Raw genomic sequence first — 20,420 nt, 5'->3', positions numbered from 1 at the left:
GATAGTATGTTGGTTATTTGCCTCAGAAATGAGTTATTTAAATGTAAAATGGCACCCTAACTACAAAGACTGTGTTAGAAGTGAACTGAGGTGGAGGGACCCAGGCGTACCACAGCACACCCGTTTGCATGACTCACCTCGCTCAACAATTCTGACTTTCAAAGAAGTAAAAATGTCACAGACCAGATGTCTGATAGGGTGCTGATATGCTGCTACCTGTTAAGACTTCTGCCTTTATCACACCAGTTGTCTGGAACAATGTTATCCTGAGTGCCATTTCTGAGAATGATGGCACAGGAAAATTTCACTTGTCTATGTTAATGCATTTTGATGGTTTTTTAATATACTTCAGCCTCCCATGTGGCCTCCGGGGAAGAGGGCAATCATTTTTGTACAGCTTCTACCCTTTGCCACTCAAACAAATACCGGTCCAAAGCTGGCCAAGCTATCAGTTATGCTCAGCAGAACTTTGCTTGAGTCAAGGCATTAAGTCAATAATTTTGGGAAAAGATGACAGGAAGCAAGAAGCAGATGCAGAGAAGAAGACTGCAGAAGCAGCTGCCAAGCAAGATGAGAAGCTGAGGAGGGTGGCGAGTGGCCTAAAGACCTGAGAGGCTGGAACTGGGTAGGAGAGAAAGAACTAAGAGCCAGACATGAGGAAAATGTACAGCAAGAAGTGGTTTATGGAGAATGAGCAGAAAAGCCAGTGTCCGATAAATCACAGAATGGTTTGGGTTGGAAGGGACTGTAAAGATCACCTGGGTCCAGCCACCTGCCATGGCCCAGGATACCTCCCACCAGATCAGGCTGCCCAAAGCCCCTCCAGCCTGCCCCTGAACATTTCCAGGGATGGCGCATCCACAGCCTCTCTGGGCAACCTGGTCCAGTGCCTCACCACCCGCTGAGTGAAGAATTTCTTCTGAATCTAGATCTACCCTCTTCTAGTTTAAAACCATTACTCCTTGTCCTAAATAAAGAATGCTCTTTAGAACCTGGCTTTAACCTACTAGATAAACCTATTCCTCTGTGTCATCAAATAGCTGTGAAGCCCACTGGCAAATTTCCAGTCTTTACACTAAGAAACCTTCAGGCAGAGGTAAGACAGTTCATTATTGCACTACTTCAGTTTGCAGAAGTTGGTGGTGGATCTAGAGGCTACAGCTTTGCTTACGAATCATACGGTGGTTAATTGGTATTAAGGAATTTCTCTTCTGCCCTATGCCTTAAACAAAACAAAAATGGAAGGACTTACACAAGAAAATGTTGTTACAAGACAATAGATCTGTAAGGTCAAACATTTGAAAACTAGGAAATGTCAGGATTAAAACTGCACATGCTGCTTTAATTTCATCACCTTGTACATATGAATGGAATTTATTTATTTTTTTTAAATTGGACAGTCATATTCCTTGCTTTTCAGTGGAAATGAATAAAGTTGATCTCTTTGGGTGTCCATCAGTCCTCACTGGATTTATCACTTTGAAGTGCTGAGGATCCGCAGCTTACTACAACCCAAGTGGTCAATGCACGGGCAACAGTTCAGAAATGCATAACATTTCAGCTTCAGTCATCCAATGTGGAATTTTTGGAAATTTTCATTAAGTTTTGTGGGTTTCCTCTGATCTGGAATGAAAGCATTTCTTCCTATGTTTAGACTGGAGAAGGAATAATGAGAAACTCTTCCCAGCCCTGCCAGACACACAGCCTTCAAACAACATTTCTAACTGCATTTCTGGTCACAAAGTTCAACCATCGCCACCAGGAGCGTTGCTTATCACCAGTGGTGCTTAGCACCATCAATCTAATATGCAAAGGGATAACAGGGCCAAAAAGATGAACAGATTCTCTGTTCCAAGTTACACAGCAAACAAACAGCAGATGGAGTTAAGATGCAGGCCATGGAACTTGAGATTTTCTTGTGCGAGGCTGAAGCACCACTACCTCTACATTGCTCCACTTCTCTGCCTGTAAGCTGGCATCCTCACTGACTTTGGGAGTGGGGCAGCAGGACTGGTCTGAACGCAGGCTTGAAAATGTAGGACGACTGTAGGGATCAAACAGTCTGCTGGCATCACAAGGAAAATGCTATGACCCTTTTTAACAAGGTTTACTATACTGAGGTCCTATTTTTAGTAACAAGAAAGGAAAAAAAAGATGACAGAAAAAAACAAAACCAAATCATCAGTACAATTTCAAACTCAGAATCTTAGCATCGAGGGGTCAATAAGCCCTTCAATATCATTGAGTTTGTCATTGACGGTTTCCTCAGCCTACTCTGGTGTCACAGAAGTCTGATTTACTCAATAGCTGTATAGCAGGAAATATTATTTTGTGGTTAACTCTACTTACCAGAGTCAGCACAAAGTAAAATTAGGAGCAGCAACAGAATTACATTCTGTGATTAAGCGGGGATATATCTCTTTTTTAAATAGAAAATAAGAAGAAGAAAAAAAAAAGCATACTTTCACTACATTAGTCAAGTTCCTAAACCTGGGAAGATGGACTTTTCAGGTATTTTAACAGGGCAACCTAGATATCCAGATAAAACAGCAGCAGCCACAATTACTTTGTATCAAGCAGCAGCCACTCTAAGGAAGGAAACAGCTTTTGCTGAGGACTGAAGCTTTCACAAAATACACCAGTCTGAGAAAATACAGTTGGTAACTGGATGGCATAGTCTCTATTTGCTGACTGTCATAGTTCAAGTGAAGAATCTGGCATGCTGAAAGCAGCCCATAGAGTCACACCAAAAAAATAAAATACAGTGCTTGTTGATGGGCTTTAGTAGCTTCGCAGTTTCTGTATATATCTTAGAAGAAGAAATTGTATATAGTATTTTAGAAAAATTAAACATACTTGACAACTATCAGTGTCAAGATCGTGATCCAACTAAACAATCAAATCTAAAATAAGAAAATATTTTCTAGTTGCTTGTGGTCTTTTTTTTTTCATAAAAAGCAGATATAAATAAAATACTATATAAAAAAGTAATTGCAACATATTTTTAGAAGCTGGTCAGAAATTTTCAGATGACACAGAGATGTCTTGCAGGTAGCCTGCAAGGTTTTGAGTCATCTTAGGGGTGATGAATGCGTGTAGATACCCAGGCAGGATTCCAGTGCCGATCCTATGTGTAATCCTGGCACCAGCAAGACCTCCGTACCTATCTTTCAATACAGCTGTCTGATGCATGTCTGGTAACATAGGGGTAATAAGTATTTTAGTAGTACATCAGGTGGATTCTTTTCTGGGATCACGGTCCTTCAAAGTTCAGGGCCATCTGCAGGCACCCTGCTCACAGGTCTGCCTTCACGAGAACTGGACACCAGTGGTTTGCCCACTAACCGAGCCCTGGGGAAGCCATTTTGGCAGATGACCGCAGTACTAACCTACACCTGCTTCAGGCTTTAGAGTCTGTGCTCTCCTGAGTCAGCTTGGAGGCAGAAGGTGCGGTGCTACTCCAGGCACTGTCCTGGAGCTGAGCACCAGAACACCTGAAGCCCTGGACCCAGTATAGGTCAGCCCTGAGGGGGGCGTTCCTGGTATCCCCATCTGCAACAACAACCCAGTCAGAGAGCTCTGGGGAAAGGCTCTTGGATGCTGGGTCACAGTGTGCTGCATCTATGTCCTAGGGAGATCCTGGCTGCTCCTGGCATGGATGTGTTGGGCAGCTCCACCACTCTCCACAAAGTTCAGAAGAGGATGTCCCTTAGGGTAGGAGGTGACGTTCTCTGCTATGTAAACACATGTGCATACACTCAAGTGTGAAATACATCACAAGTTCCTATTAATGAGATTCCTGCAGAAAATTAGTACCTGTGAGAGAAAGCTTAAGACTAAAATCAAGCTTTTCAGTAAGATTTTTTTTTTTCTAGATCAAGTTAGAGAAAGCAAGTATGACTTGGACAATTTTTAAGGGAATATAGGAATTGTCCCTGTTCTGTACTAGCTTGGTGCAAGGGAGAAAAGCAGCTCTGCTTCACCCCAAAAGAAGGAGCTAGGTGAACAGAGAATGATTTAGCCTGGAATGAGATTTCCAAAAGTGATCAGGCAGAACTGATAAGAGTGCACTAGAATATAGGATCTATACTAGTGATACGGAAGTGTCTGATGCTGAATGCTTGCTGAGCGCTTTAGGGAGGAAAAATGGTAAGGACTGGTACCCCTGCTTATTGCTTCCAATGTTTCTAGTTACAGATTTCTCCTATTCAAACGTTTTCATACATTAAATTAAATTACTATTTTTGTACTGATTTAATTAGTTTTAAATCACTGCCTTTTAATTTGTTTTCCCTTTGGTTTTGATGATTAGAACTGGCACAGCTATACACTTACACTTTAAAACTGCGCCTCATTTCCACTTACAGTTTATACCTTCACACAAAGCAATCTCAGTGTTTTAACATCTCTCAGTCACTCTTTCTGCAGTCCTAATCAGAACACTTTCATAATTTTAAAAATTATTTCTGCATATTTTTGCAATTAAGAAACAAATTTTGAGATAATGACTTACCGAATTAATTCTTACAAAATTTATTTTATTTAGATTTACAGCTTTTTCACAGTAGCACTTTGATTTATTTGACATTAAATAAAGTTTTCTGAACAAAGAATTTCAAGTGTTACACATTCTTCTTCTCCTTCTCTCCTACGTTATCACTTCAGAATGTCTTACAACATCAATGAAAGACAGTACAGGGTACAAAACACACCACTGCCATCCAGTACTACTTGTTCATGCTGAGAAACAAAGGTCAAAACAATAAAGTGTTACTCATTCAACAACTGTCTCTACCATTAGTTACCTTAATCCCAGAACCAGTGTTAGTGCTTCATGCAGACCTGAGGTTAGTAAAAGACTAAAACTTTAAGAAGATGTAGTGGTCATTTCTCAATCAGTGTGAAATTCTTTTTAGTGTGAACAAGAGCAACAAGGAAAGTTTGCATACAATTTGGTTACAAGCTTAGTGCTCTAGTAAAAGTAATAGGAACAAAGGGTTTTTTTGGACACTTTGTCTTACCTTCAGATAAACAGAACTGATATTTAATGATCTAAAAAGAGGGGAAATAAAATAAATGAAATAATCATAAGGAGTTCAAGGAATTTCAGAACAGGAAGGCCTTGAGTTACTCATTTTCTTACCGATTTTCTTATTAGTTAATGAAAATGCAGTATCCTCTTATAAACCAGGTATTTTAGCGGAAAGTAAAAATCACCTTAAAAACAACTTTGCAACTAACAACCTGGAAACAAAAGTGGTGATCGCAAGGCTCTCAGGCTTCTAGTTTCAAACTTTACATTCTAAAAATGAGAGCTTAAAACTTTCTTATAGGAAAAGTGTGCTTACATTAAAGAATTTATCTATTTGGACTAGCCAACATAAAGAAGTACCAGCACTTTCAGATTTTATACAGGAGAATGCAATAAAATTCATTGTAAAAATATAGAATCTGCTTGCTATGTTCAGGTAGCTTGCCAAATCTTAATGCCAGACATTGGTCCATGATGCCAGACAACAGAATACGGAAATAAAGGCAACTTTGCCCAAGTTCTCAAAATAGGTGCATACAGTCTTTCAGATTAATGGTAACTCTTAATGATATGTAAACGTTTGAATTTTTATTCTTTATAAGTAAGGATACTGCATTTCAAGTAAGACTGTATAAAAACAGTTCTTGACTGTACTGCTTACCTGTGTCCGAGGGCAAATGGTGGTAAGGTGCTGGACAGAAAACCTGCGCAGCAAAATCCTCAAAAGTTGTAGGTTCTAGGTGATGCTGGACAATTGTTTGCAGGTAGCGTGCTCTCTCCTCATAACTGGTTTAGCCAAGAATTAAGGAACAATTTACATCAGGTACTGTAACTGCTAAATACCAATGCCAAGTAATTCAGAGTTCCTATTTTTGTTAAACACATATTGTATATTTCAGTGACAGTACACACTTAATTTAACTACGTAATTCTGAGATTATCTGATGCACTGTAGTGATATGAACTGTACAGCACACAAGGTCAATGTGAACCATTATGGTTAAACCATCTCTTTTTCAAGTCTCATACAATACCTTCTGAAAATCTTTTCCAACAGCAATGTAAACATTCTCTTTAAAGTAACCAATTTGGCTGCAGTTTGGTTACAATTAAATACAAAAATCTCACAATTTTTAAGAGAATAGCATGAAAAGTAACAGATGAACATTAACACAATCATTTATTTTGCACTTTTCAATAACAAACTCCTTCCATAATCCCTAAACACACATGCAGTTAAGATAAGTACATAGCTAAATTTGAGTATTGGGAAAAACACCTCATCCATTATGCCATTAAAACAAGCAAGAATATTTGTAAAGAACCTGCAGGACCTTTAAATACTGGCTAACAGGGTGTCGGCAGGGCACTGACAGCAAAATACTGTACTTCTTCCTTTTCACTGCATTCTCCTTCTCTGATATTATTGACAAGAGACCAGTATCTTGAAGTGTTGCTGCTTTTGAAGAACCCTCTCCAGGCTGCTTGTTCCAGCAGGCCTGATTGTGCTGTTAGCACAGAGTGAGCGAGAAAAAGAGAGAATATTTCTGCTGTTCATGAAAGCAACTATGGAAATGGCTGTCAAAATGTAGAGCAGCAGGCAGCAACATACAATTATCAAGAAAAACTCCCATGCTGACTTCATGTCGTATAGTTCCTGAACTGAGAAATCAGTTAACCTTTTCTCTCACAACTTTCCAGGTCCTCTGGCAGGACTCAATACTTTGAATGAGGGAGACCTTCTCAACTTTTCTTACGTAACCATAAAATGATCAGGATTTTTTCCTGGCATTTATGCTTGTGCACATTTTGTTTTCATATTTTATTTGTAGACAGTAAGATCAACTTCCTATTTTTTTTTCCTAGAAAAACAAAAACACAAAACAAAACAAAACCCCCAAAACAGAAAAAAACAAACAAAAACCAAACCAAACCAAACCAGCATGCTGTAGAGAAATGCATTCAGGATCAGTTCAGGAAGGTTGGAAGTTCTGACTTCAGGTTTGCTGCTCTTTTTTGGGGTGTGGGAGGGGAATCAGTATCTTGCATCCTGCACACATCTTTTTAGCAATTGAAACATGAGAACTGCGTAAGTGACAATTTTTTTTTTTTTTAATACCAAGTGCTAACATTTTAAATAACTAACTATACTGTTTTCAGTAATGATGATCAGTACAATTCTCAGCCTTAAATTACAGCTGGAAACAACAGCCTTCATCTTAGCTATTAAAACTATACCTCAACTGTTACAGAACTTTTCCTATGAAACCTTCTTGTCCTTGTTTTCTGTACAATATTTACAATAGATATTTCAGTACATCTAAATATGAAGGAATGTAAAGAGAATATATTATCTGAAAAAAAACTTTATAGCGAATAACATCATCTTTGTTGTATTTCCTGAGACCATGACTTGCTTACATAGTGAAACTGTGAAACAATTGTCCCTCCAAAATTTGTGTTGCAAATTCCTTCTGGATCCTCAGAGACCTGAAACCCAGCAGAATTCTCAATCTGGAGAAGCTATAACAGAAGCACGGGGACAAGAGAAAATATAAAAAAATCTCCCATTGTAGAGGTTCTTAGGTTGGGGGATAAACACAGTATTGAGCCTTAAGAGAGGAGAGTAATATAGCACAGTTTTTAAGAGGCTATGTATAAGTGGTAGAGGATGAAACTGATGGTTGAAGTCTAAATAATACTACGTATCTCACAACTTGTTGAAAAGCACTTTTTTCATTGGGGGAGATTCACAGCTGCTGAATTTTCTGCAGTTAATAGAGTCCTTTGATTCACAGCAGTGCCCCTTGCACAAAAAATACTGGCCTTTGTGTATTACCAGAAACTAATTTTCTATTTGGCTGAAAAGGGAAAAATGGGGTTATTGCTTCTCCCTCCTACAGAGCTTTTCATTATGCCTGATGCACTCAACTTCTAAGCTCTTCTGAGAAAAAAAAATAACTGAAGAGGCAAGAGGTAGAAAAATGAGCTTGTTAGCACATTAGAAGTGAAGTATCTTGGTGGGCCCTAGAAATTCCCAGTGGTGTGTTAACTTATCACTCTATGCATGCTGGCACTGATAGTCTCCCAATTGATCACTCTCTTTTCGCACCAAAGGTGCTGCCAGGAAGCAAAGGCTGAAGGCCCACAGGAGAACAGGCTGCTATCAAAACAAGCTGTTTTTAAAAGTCTGCTTGAATGGGTAAAATGTTTCTTGAAAAAGTAGGGTGGAGACACCTACCTGCTTTTAAAATGTTCTACTTTCAGAGGTCTCTAAAGGAAACCTTTTAGTTTATCCTATTACATCCAAAGCTTATACACAAATAAGGCAGAAATGAAGGAAAGTTACTACTTTGAATGTGACAAGGACTTTCCCATTCTCCAATCTACGTGCCTATCTCCTAACCAAATAGAGAAGTCTTGACACAGATGCTGACTGAGGAGGATAATGATGTTTTTGTTACACAATGGAGAGGACATGCTTATATCAGTTCTACAAGACGAATTCAAATGCACACTTAGCACACCTGGAGGAAAGTAATTCAGCTAGCCAGGTTACTTTGCGTTTAGCAATCCACAAAACCATCTGCACCAGGTTAATAACAGAACCCCGCTTAAAAAGGAACACAAATCTGAGGCGAAAGCCAAGTCCAAGACTTGCAGCATTCTGCACTAAGAAAGGGCACAGTCTCCTCAGAAGAACAGCTCTTCTGTTAGAAACTGAGTAGCTGAGATTTGGCTACTTATATCTTCTATTCACTCAGACTTTAGGAACATTCTAGTATTTTAAACTCCAAATTGTCATGCTTTTGTGGCTGAGATAATCTAGTTCCACACTGCACTTGAATGCAACTATCTGCAAGAGTGACCATAATCCCATGGTAGTTAATTTCTACATTACTTCTAATAGGCTGGACATTTATTTCTTTAAAATGCTGCTCTCTAGGGAAGAGTTATTAGCACCTATAAATTGAGTGGCACACACAAACTCAATGGCTAGTAATAATAGGGCAATGCAAGCAGTATTCTTACTGTGAGTGGATGTTGCCACTGGCATCAGCAATTAAGATGGAATGGGAAGGATGCACAGACAAACCAATGGGGAAAGAATCTGGCACAGAGAGTGACTAAATGCATAAACTAACAATGCTGTGAGCTTTCTGCTTCCAAAGAAAATGCTAACCAGAACAAAAGAGAACAGATAAAAAGGTAAGATACCCATTCTTTGTACAGGCACCCACCCAAATCTGTTGGCTAAAAACTTGCTGATGTATAATCCACAAAAAGCAAAACAACAAAATAAAAATCCAAAGATTTGAAGAAATGACTTCATTATACTTTTCCAGAAGTTACTGTTATGAAAAATATGATCAATACAGCAGAAAAATCAGAAATTGTACCTTTGTACCTTTACAGGTCATTCAGGATGTAGTCACTGCAATTAAAATTTCATTTGCATTACAATCCATTTTACTTATTCTCCAAATCTGCAATTATTTCTAATGATACTGAAAATACTGTACTTTCCATTACTACAGACGAGATCTTTTTTAGACCTGTTGATTCACATTTGGGAGCAAGCACCAAAATTCTGGCTGTCAGATCACCTACTTGCACTTAATCTGCCTGATAAACAACAGTTTACGTAATAGCTCTTCATCAGCATTGAGTGTATTACTTTTTTAAACAAAACAAAACAAAACAACAACAAAAACTTAAGGTCTCATTAAATTCCTATGGCAGCATACACCTAAATCTTCAGATTCTTTCTGCATAACCTAAGCTAGAACTTTTCCTAGCAACCTATGCGAACAATTTGTCTAGGGTCCTACCTCACATCTCAGTTGCTGCCCTATGCTTTTTTTTTCCCCTCAATAAACGAATTTTTATCTACCCAGAACAGCTTACGGCCCACGTTCTGAACATCCCACTTAGATGAGGCAGTCTCTTCAAATATCACTATGAATCTGCCATTCCCTACTGCAAACACAAGTTACTTATTTTAACTTTACAGTTGATACCTATTTGGTCCATTTGATCAAAACTACTCTTACCTGCTGTTAACACAACCATTCTCACTCACATGGCATTTTCAGACAGGCACTTCTGTACTTTCTTTCCTTGCCTAGCACCAGGTCTCCATAAATGTCCACAAACCACCACCCTTTAATCCTCCTCCCTTTGCTATTACATTTATCTAAAAAGAAACAAAGAAAACATCTTGGAAGATTTATATCATCTGTTGGTGTGTAGATCATGCAACTACGCATGCTGATCACTGGTATTTCATATTTCCCTGTATTTTGTATCTGCCTTCTTTTATTGTCTTCATTTTTATATTTAGCTTTTTGACTTCAAACAACAAACATTTATCTTGTCTATATACCATAAAGAGACTCTGGTCTATGGGAAGGGAATATATGTGCCACAATAAAACAAGTGAAATATTTCTCTGTGCTTTTTCATCCATCATCTTTCTCCTTCATATCCAAAACAATTCCTTCAAAGATCCACTTGTTTTTATCCATGAATTTGTCATCTTTCCATTTGATGAGGAAATCTATTTGCTAATTACCCACATCTCTCAATTTGTCTTCAATTTTCCTTTCTTGCAATTTGAACCATGCAAGCTCTATAAGATCCTGTATTGCCCAGCCTCTTCTACTGTCTTCATCTTTAAAGTCCTTACATTGTCCATCTCCTCATAATCATTTTTGTAGAGTTACTGTCTCATTCTGAATACTGGTTTTCTTCCCATTCTTATTTACACCTGTCTAACATCAGGAAAAACTCTGCCTGTAAGCTTTAGAATTAAATAATATGTTTTGCAAATAACCTATTAGATCTTTATCAATTAAAGAAAACTGGATTCCCGACTGGTATGTTATCATCATCCAGGGAATAACAATCTCAAAATTTCATTAACCTGAATCTGAAAAAAAAAAAAAAGAAGAAAAAAAAAAAGCAGTTTCAACATGGAGTAAAATTCCCATGACTTTAATCAAGAATGTGGCACTTCACAATTCTGTAACCTATGTGATAGACTCATTAAAGGGCTAGAGAAGAAATTCTAGTATCTGCTCCCAAGACCATCTGATAACAAAGGCTTCCTGAGCAGTGACTGGAATCCAGGGACTCTCCTCTCCCAGGGAAGTACCATAACCACTGGTCTCTACAGATGAGCATGGACTTTCCCTGTGAGGCAGAGTATATTTTATGGAACAAAGAACAATTTCAGCAATGAACTGAGTGTGCCATATTACAAAAAGTCCTCAGTCCCAATGGCCAGAGCAACACCCTTGCAAGAGGCAGTAGATGTGGCCTCAGCACTGGAAACCGTTCTCATTTCCTGGATGATTGATGCAACTGAGTTGCCTCCTGTTGTTTTTGTGTGGGCTCTAATCCAGCGAGCACACTTTCAAAACTCCTAGCAGTGCTGCATTACAGACAAGAAGAGTAAAGAAATGCCTTCCTACTTAAGGGATAAAGAGAGGTATGAACTGGGTGTGTGGCTATTCAGGAGATGGAATGGAGTTAGGCAGCTCTAGCGTGTGCTGAAATGGACAGGTTTCCAGGGCAGGGTAGCAACAGAAGCTGCAGATACCTGTGGACATCAGAGGCATCCAACACCAGGCATTCGCTGTGTGGAGATTCTTAGCACCTACATTTTAGGCTCAGGCACCTCAAAGGGCATTCAGTAGGAACTTGGGTTAGACTGACTTGGTCAGTAGTTATATGCTGAAACACTCTCAACACTGTGATAAAAAATACAGAAAATGTTTTATTACAATGGATTTCCTAAGCTGTATCTGGGGGGAAGATTATGCTGGGGAACATATTTAAAAACAGAAAAATTAAAAAGGGTGAAGGCACAGTTTATTAATATGTTTAAATAGTTATGGAAGGATTTATAATGCTTGAAAAATCTCTTTAAAAGGTGAGTACGTCAGTTGTTCCAAAGAATTTGAAACAACTGCATTTGTGAAGTACCTAAAGTCACCAATGGCAGAAAATCTGTAATTTCCCAGCAGTCTGAAGAAAGTATTTACCATTTCAGATAAAACAATAAAAAGTCATGCCACAGCTTCCAGTTTAACAGATGACTACAAGATCATTTCTGGATGATTTAAAATGCATCAAGGTCACTATAGTTCAGGAAATACCCTACAACTATGAAGTTCCAAACCGCAGGCCCAAAGGTGCTACAGCCACTTCTAGACTCTCACTGATGGGCTGGGTAAAGTAGACTGAAAGCACAAGTGGTGTTTTTTTTTTTTTGTTTTTTTGTTTTTTTTTTTTTTGAGAAAATAATTATGAATTTTAACATAAATGTTGACTGTCATTTCCAAAGACCCATGAAATGGAGTAAAAATGTTGGCTTTTTTTTTTTTCTTTTTACATCACTGTCTGTAACATTTACACAAACTGAACAAAAATCAAAATATCAAATACCTTCATGAAAGTTTTTGTCATAAATCACTTGTGCTGCTTATATGTATGTGCACACCTGTGTAGGTTCACAATGTAACTGCATATTGGCATATGTGATCACAATACTGATGGTATGTAGCATCTGAGAGTCTTTGATTCCAATGCTAGGAAAAAGAGATTTTTTTTGATGATTGCTTAGAAATAGCTCTTTGAAAAAAGCCAGAGAATGCATTTCTAAATAGGAAGACGGACCTTTTCAGGTTAAATTACAAACTATTGTCAGAAATACATGTACAGCTGCATCTCTGGCAGTTCCAACTGTTAGCAAAATCATCTAAGAAGTCAATATATATTGATATGATTGCAGAGAGTATGACTTTGTCAGCCAGGCATTTGGAAAATAATTTAGACAAGCAGAAGCCAAAGTACTACTTCCATCCTTAACTGGAAAATGAAAACCCTCCACCCAGAGTTACTTGCTTGTAGGGTCAATGGACACCTTTTTTTTTTTTTTTTTTCGATTGCATGTAGACTATTTATATGAAAGAGATCCATAATATTTTAACAAAAGCTACATAAGATGGCACCCTTTTGTTTACATTTGCCCCCTCATCAGATTTAAAGCTCACTTCTTCTTTGCTAGGAAAAAACCTGTAGTATTGTCAACAGTCAAAAAATGCTCCCAGGGTATTAAAGACCAAAGGAAAAATAGAAATAGCAAGGCACAATAAATGGCAGATATTGGTAGAATTTTTAAGTTTCTTGCTCCCTGGCCTGAAAAGGTGTGCAAAACCCACAGAATTAATTGCTACAATTTGAAATTGCTACAATTTGAGGTATTTAGAATGAAGAAAATGTCTATTTTATCGGGCAGATTCTTCCTAGTAAATTACAATTCCTGACACCAAAATGTGAAAAGAGGATTGCCTTCAGAAAAAGACAGCAAGTACAGGTTAAGACCAAGGTTTTAGAGATGAAAGAAAAACTTAGCCATAGCAAAATTTGACTTTTAAAGGAAGACAGGACAAAACCCAGACATCATAGAAATTGAATTTTTTTTCTGGGAAATCTCACTCTGAAAGAAGAGATTGTGCAGTGGTTCTCAAACCAGCTGAACTCATACTGAGTCACAGCTATTTGTACTCTTTGTTTGCTCTTAGAATTAAGGATGTAAGTTGGGCTGCTATTGATCCAGTGTTGGAAGCCCTGCAACTAGCTGCGTTTTGGATGTAGGTGGGTGACCAGTATCAACCGGCAACACTGAGAGGAATAGTTAAAGTTCTGTTTTATTCTGAAAATTGACTCTGTAGAAGTGGCATCATGGTGTTCCCTACTTATTGCATTTCAGTGATTTCCACATCTAGTTTGCACAGTATACAAATAAAGAGATTCTTTTTTCCAGCTACAACTTCTGTTAACTCAAGTCAACTAGAACTCTCAAAGTCGGCATGGACTCTTTTCTGCTCCTTAAATACTGCCAATATTGAAAATTACATGTAAGTATTTTGCTCTGTGCAACTGTTTACACAGATATGCTGTAAATTACAGCAGCTTCTACATATACGAGTTTATCCTCAACACTGATGATTCATAAAGTAGAATTCAGTTTATGATTCCCATATCTGATGCAAGTTACTTAGGTTAAAGCAGGAAAAAAATTGCAATTGACACCTGCTTCACATGGGTGAAGGTGAATTATATACAACAATCTACTAGGTAGCATAGGTGTCTCATTACAAAAATCAAAATTACTATTAAAAGCAAGTAACAGACTACAGAATTTAAGCAGAGTACGATATCTAGCATCCGTAATGAAACTCTTTCAGAAAAAAATGTAACTGCCAAAGGGCTTTCTGAGGCAATTTCTAAGGTATAATTTCTTTGTGATGAAAAATAAGGAAATACGCAATAGATATATCCATACAAATTAATCCCATCATTCCAGATTTTGAAATTTGTTTTCAATGCATATACTTGCATAATTCCTTAAGTGAACATAACAAAAAGTAGTAGTTATTTTTTGCACTATTAAAAAGTTCAATATGTTTTTAATAAATTAAAGTTTTGAGGAAATTATAACAACACATTTTTGCCATTTAGAGGCTTTTTTTTTCTTAACGAGTACTAATCTTACAGCTAAAGGAGATTAATTCTAGTGTATCTACCCTATAGTTAAATGACTAAAAATTTTGCAAGGCAAGAATAGGCTAGATAAAGTTGCAGCCACTAAGTGCTTCTGAGTCAATAATACTGTCTTCTGTCTAGTTTACTGCCACATTACACATTGAAAAGCATTGACTTTATCTGAATTTATATGAGAACCTGCATTTTTACAGTGTAAACACTTTCAAAATTGGTAAATTATTGCAAGAAATGATAATTGATGCTTAAATTTTCATTGGAAAGCACAGTACTGTCCTTCTAGGAACGTCCTTGGTATATCATTTATTTTTATGTTGTTCCATCAGACCTTACAGCTAACTAAATTCTTTAGTGGTTTATAACATCTTCTGTGAAGAAAAAGCTGTGATTCATCAGAGCAGACAAAGCTGGGCTTTAATCCATTCCTATAACCATATTGCCAAGTCTATATTGTTTACATTGCGTCTCAATTAAGAGACAGGCAGGACACCTGGTACTTCTTTATCTAAGTCCCACGGGCTGCCAGATGACTCAAAATCCATAACAGGTGCTAAGGCAGTGTGAGCGTAGCACCATTAACACAAGCTGGAATTGGATAAAATTTGGACTATGCTTAACCACTTAAAACACTCAATTATGAAACGAAAAATGTAACCACTTTGCACCAAGCGTCTTTAGAAAAGGCACTTAACAAAGATATGTAGAATTAAAGTGCAAGTGCAATGGGCTTAACAGAAATCTTTAGGATAAATATTCTCCTGAAGCATACAAAAACAGCTATAGAAAAAAAGTTATAATTTTAAGACTACCATAGCAAAATATTATGAGATTACACTTACTAAATGGAATGGATTCTAATTCTCATCATTTGCTTATGCAACAAAAATGACACCACTGATGTTCAGATTTCTAGCCATTTTAAAGCTAAGGGGAAAAATTCTGAATTAACAGTATTTACTGAATTCTTCTACTCTGTATAACCTGGAATTCATTTTATTTCAAGGCCTTAGGCAAATGAAAGCATCCTACAGAAGCATTTATTAAACAACAATGTTCAAGTGAGAAAACTAAAGGTAAAAGATATTGCCTCATACCCAAAAAGTCCCGTTGTGGATCTTTCTTTCATCACTTTTTCAGCTAACGTGACTGAACTAAGTAGTAAGCTTAGACACTGACAGAACACACCTCATGAGAGAAAAAATGAGTATCAGAAATTTTACAGTGGGCAATTACTTAAGACCTATCTGTATCTAAATGTGCAGTAATCAAATTAAGTTTCTATTTAATATTGTAATTATCAAGAACACAATATAGTGATTTTATTACCAGAGTAAGCAGTAACAAAGTACAGTAAACTCATTCAAGACAGTGTCATAGTATCTATGATAAGCAGCATATTGGCTTAAACTAATGCACTATATGCCTCTAGGGAATGACAGGCTCAGAGACTGGGTTTTAACATCAGAATCTATCCATTAATCTTGACTTAAATATAATCTACTCTGCGGTAAGAGGAAGAATGGGCATTCAATGAATTATCTGTTTGAAATATAGCAGGAGCAGATTAACACAAACATATAGAAGAAAGTCTCAGGCTCTCTACCATTTGTTGTGCACTTATTTTACGAAGCCTGAACCACATTTAACGTGAAAGACAGTAAGGTCAAATGACTAACAGTAAAGGAAGGAAGAATACCTCAAGACCGTAACAGATTACTCATTAAATTTACTGGTGGTGCTGCCAGAAGACTAATGACAGCATTTACAAATATCCCACTCGTGTATGTTTTAGTAACAGGCTAGAGAGGTGAAAGCAAAACAGCAACAGAACAGTGCTGCAGCCCTTATGCAGGCAGTATTTCCACTCCACCTTCCAGGGAGGATTTGTCTTACTAATGTTGCCCAGACAGGAATCAATGAAACTCTAAGGTGTGTTGTGTTAATTATTTTGCAGACCATTACAGCTACCCCTGCCTCATGACTTCCTTGGAACTGGGTTCCCTGAGGCAGCCAGAGCAGCTCCCAAACCTGCGACGTGGCAGTGGTATTGCAGGCAAGCAGCAGGAGAGGCAAAGATACAACCGGCCGAAGGGCTGAAGTTTATTAAGGATGCTGCACCAAACGTGCCAATGACAGGTGTTCAGCCATTTCAATCATCACTTCAGCCCACAAATAATATAGAACAGTATAGGGCAGAGGGAAGTGCTGCCTCACAAAAATGCCAGGTTTGGGGAGAGGGGCTTATGGTACTCAGCATTGTATCACTTTAAAATCAAGAAATGAAGGTTGATGTGTGTAAAAATAGGGAAGCAAAACTGGCTCTTTGCTTCTAGTATTGGCTTGAATGCTGCATGTTTTCATACACTCAGAAGTTTAAATTTATGTCTTAAATACTATCTCTGATGATATAGATGTACTTACTGAGGAGAGAAACAGTTAAGAAAATGCCCTTCATAAAGACTTCACCAGAAACTGCAAAATTACAGATATAAAATTATATTAATATTAAATATAATCCAGTAAAGAATACATACATAGACAAATCAATTTGCAGTCCCACACTACATAGTAACAAAGATAACTTCTCAAATGAGAAATTTTGTTGTTAATTCCAATCTGCATTTAAATAAACTTTAAACTACCTTTCCTTTTATACTTGAAGAGATTTTTCTTTATTATTATTTTTTTTAATCTTTACCCTGGGCTGCTAGAGTACAGATACAAGATAAGCTAATTATAAGTCTCTTTGGATGGCACCACAGTCTTCCATAATTTTCAGAACTAGAAGACAGGCATCTTTTATTCAAATGATGAAAACAAATATTTCCAGTTGCTCCCCTCTTCCTTTATTTTGAAGAGCAATTAGTAAAGCAGCCCCTTTTCTCCCTCCTCCCTAGTGCTGTCAAGCTGTTGAGAGCAGTTTGCAGCACTACAATGGTACTATTGTGAACAGGGTCTGGGCTTCCTTCCCACAGAGAGTTAAATGGGCAGTTCCTGCTGCCCATGATTGGTGTCCACTGAAACAATACTTAAGAGCCAGGTTTTATCAGTTCCACGCCAAAGAAGTGAAGCTAGGGAACCCAAGCCTTCATATCATGCTGAACCATATGCCAACCCGGCTGGCCCCAAAGGTTTATCACTAAGAATCAGGATCCATCGTGTCCCCTGTGAAATTTCACTTCACATACCTTCTGTGAAATGCATGGCTTTGCTGAAAACTGACCTTTTTCCACAATTGGCAAGAACAGATGGATGGTAACTATGGTTTGGCAAGCAGAAATTAAAAGATTTTCTAATAGCCTGCATTCTTCTATGTTTGGGAAGAGAAGCATTCAGAAGGAAACAGATATATCTATGACCCACAGATCTATTCAGGTGCAGTTAATCAGCAATTAAACTATTTTTTTCTAATGTCTTGTCCAGAAAGTATTTTGTGATTAATTTGATTGGCCAGGCTATGATTAGGACTCATGTTTCTCAGACCACCATATGGTAATTTCAATTACTGTAATACTAACTTTTAATCCTTGCTTCATGTTACTCAGTTTTTCTACTAAATATGTGGCACATACAAAATTAATTATATGCATACTCTCTTTTTTGGCTATAATTTTTAACTGAATATTGTTACATATTCCAGCTAGATATATTTGCATATTCACAGGTATTATATAAAACCCCTTTGTTCAATAACTGAAATACAGATTTGTAGGAGACTTGTAGGAGAACAAAGACAACCAATACGCTTGTTTCTATTCTCTCTCTCTCTCTTTTTTTTTTTTTTTTTTTTGTTTGTATCATTTTTAATTCTTCTGTTGGTACTGGAAAGCAGTCTTGATTACCATATGTAGAATGATGCAGAAACAGTTTGTCATTATCATCTGAAAGCATCTCTCTCATCTCACAAACACTAGTGTTTGTCAGTTTTGCTTGTTGCAAATAATATCCCACATTTCCCACCAATTTATGTAACACAATCAATACATATCAATGTTATATACTTAGCTCTTCTTATAAATACAGCTTTTAGTGTTTAGCATACAAAACTTCCAAGTTATTTGCAAGTCATTTATCTGTTATTAGGAGTTTATGACCAGAAAACAATTAAATCACCAAACAACGCTCTCTTTTGCAGCATAAAAACAGGGCTTAAATAATTAAAACAACAACAACAATAAAAAACACCTTACTCTAAATCCTAGAAATGACAGGAAAAAATGTTTAATCTTCCCTTTTATTTACAGACTTCTGAGAATTATCAAAGAAATCTGTATGTATGAATTTTAACACCTTACAGGGGCAAGAGTCTTAACATTTTAACAATGGGCTTTTGTCATCCAAAATGTTTAATTAATTAATAAGGCTAAGTACGTATTAACAAAAAACCTGTCATTTTGTGTTATGTACAGAGCAATCACTCTGCATATGATTGAACTGGTTTATAGTTTTCATTCCAGTTTAAGGACTCTCAGCCTTCTTTCCTCTGCACATTTTTGTTTAGAAGAGGGATATACAGACCTTTAAAGCACATTTTTTTGATGAAAGAGTGATTGCTCTACTAATGTTCAACTTACAACATACCAAAAATTTCCTACCTTCAAAAGATGCGGTAACAAAGAGGAACTTCCCTCCCTCAAGCAATCTGTGCTGACAGATCCCAATTCAGAAGTTCTAGTAGGTTGATAAAGCACTTCACTGCTTTTCATGGTAGCCCACTGACATTCTTTTATTCTAAATCATAATGGCACCTGAATAAGCCTACCCAGATTTTATACAGAAATCAGTAGACTTCCCTTCAGATGGGTAAAGTCAATAAATAAAAGAATGTAGATGTAGAAGAACCACTATTTTTTTTCTGAACAATACAAAAAGATTTGAGCCCCATCCCAAACCATGTGGCATCCCTGTCTATGGTAGGGGGTTTGGAACTAAATGTACTTTAAGGTCCCTTCCAACCCAAGTCACTGTATGATTCTATGCACAGCACACTAAGGTCTTTATAAGTGTAATTATTAGAAGAAAATTCTATTACTAGGGTGAAACAGTTTTGCCTGATTTGATATTTTGCTTTTTTACCACTTTCAAGAGAGTCTCATGCATTTCATTAGGGAAGAATAACCAATAAATAAAACTGTACTACTAATTCAAAACCAAATTATGATATCTGGTAACGACAACATTATTACCCTTACATCCAAGTGTTTACACTATACCTCTTTGAGAGGTGCTCCTAGCATCCTAGCTAAGATCTGCAGACAGACCATACGAAGAGAGAGAGACAGAAGAGCTATTGGGGTAGAGAAGGCAGGTTCTGTGGGATTAGAAGCAGGGAAATTACTGAAGAAAATATGTTTACCTGAAGAGATACAAATCCAGAACTGCTGTTAAAGAAAAGCATTGCATGTACGTTTTGCCAAAAAACCTCATGGACTATATACATGAAAATATATAACACTATAACACAGAAGCAGCGCTCTCAAGCTTTCCATTTCGAGTTCCTCCCAGTATTAAAAACACATTCTTCAAAAGAAAAGAAAAACAACAATAAAGAAAAGCAACTCAAATGATGTATATGTCTACATGAAAACGCAGGAAAAGCAGCAGCTTTGTATAACACACATCTGCAAGTATTTCTCCAAGCAGTTATTTGAAGTGTCTATATGACAAACACTAAGGTGAGAGTTTAAAAACCTATCACAAATGTTGGTTCAATCATTTGTCTCTAGTGGCTAAAATCAAAGGCATTTAAAGTGATGCTTTGGAATTATTCATTGCAAAACAATCCTGTTCTTTCAACAGGTAACTAATAAATGAT

The 20,420-nt window shown here is 37.2% G+C and overlaps 1 protein-coding gene across 19 annotated transcripts in view; it reads right to left on the bottom strand.

The window, feature by feature from the left end:
• Positions 1-20,420, bottom strand: part of RALGAPA1 (Ral GTPase activating protein catalytic subunit alpha 1) — a 127,801-nt gene that overhangs the window by 4,503 nt on the left and 102,878 nt on the right. For 14 of the 19 annotated variants that reach the window (XM_038180773.2, XM_027459327.3, XM_027459330.3 and 11 more), the window contains one exon: positions 5,694-5,818. In XM_038180773.2, the coding sequence (XP_038036701.1) occupies positions 5,694-5,818 (125 nt within the window). Of the gene's footprint in view, positions 1-5,021; positions 5,053-5,693; positions 5,819-10,441; positions 10,741-20,420 lie in introns of those variants that run through there. The other 5 variants (XM_072038483.1, XM_072038486.1, XM_072038485.1 and 2 more) reach the window with 2 other exon arrangements.

This window comes from Anas platyrhynchos, chromosome 5 (assembly GCF_047663525.1).
Source record: "Anas platyrhynchos isolate ZD024472 breed Pekin duck chromosome 5, IASCAAS_PekinDuck_T2T, whole genome shotgun sequence".
Taxonomy (NCBI): Eukaryota; Metazoa; Chordata; class Aves; order Anseriformes; family Anatidae; genus Anas; species Anas platyrhynchos.
The sequence above is the reverse complement of the archived record's forward strand: the minus strand, read 5'-3'. Positions and strand labels throughout refer to the sequence as shown.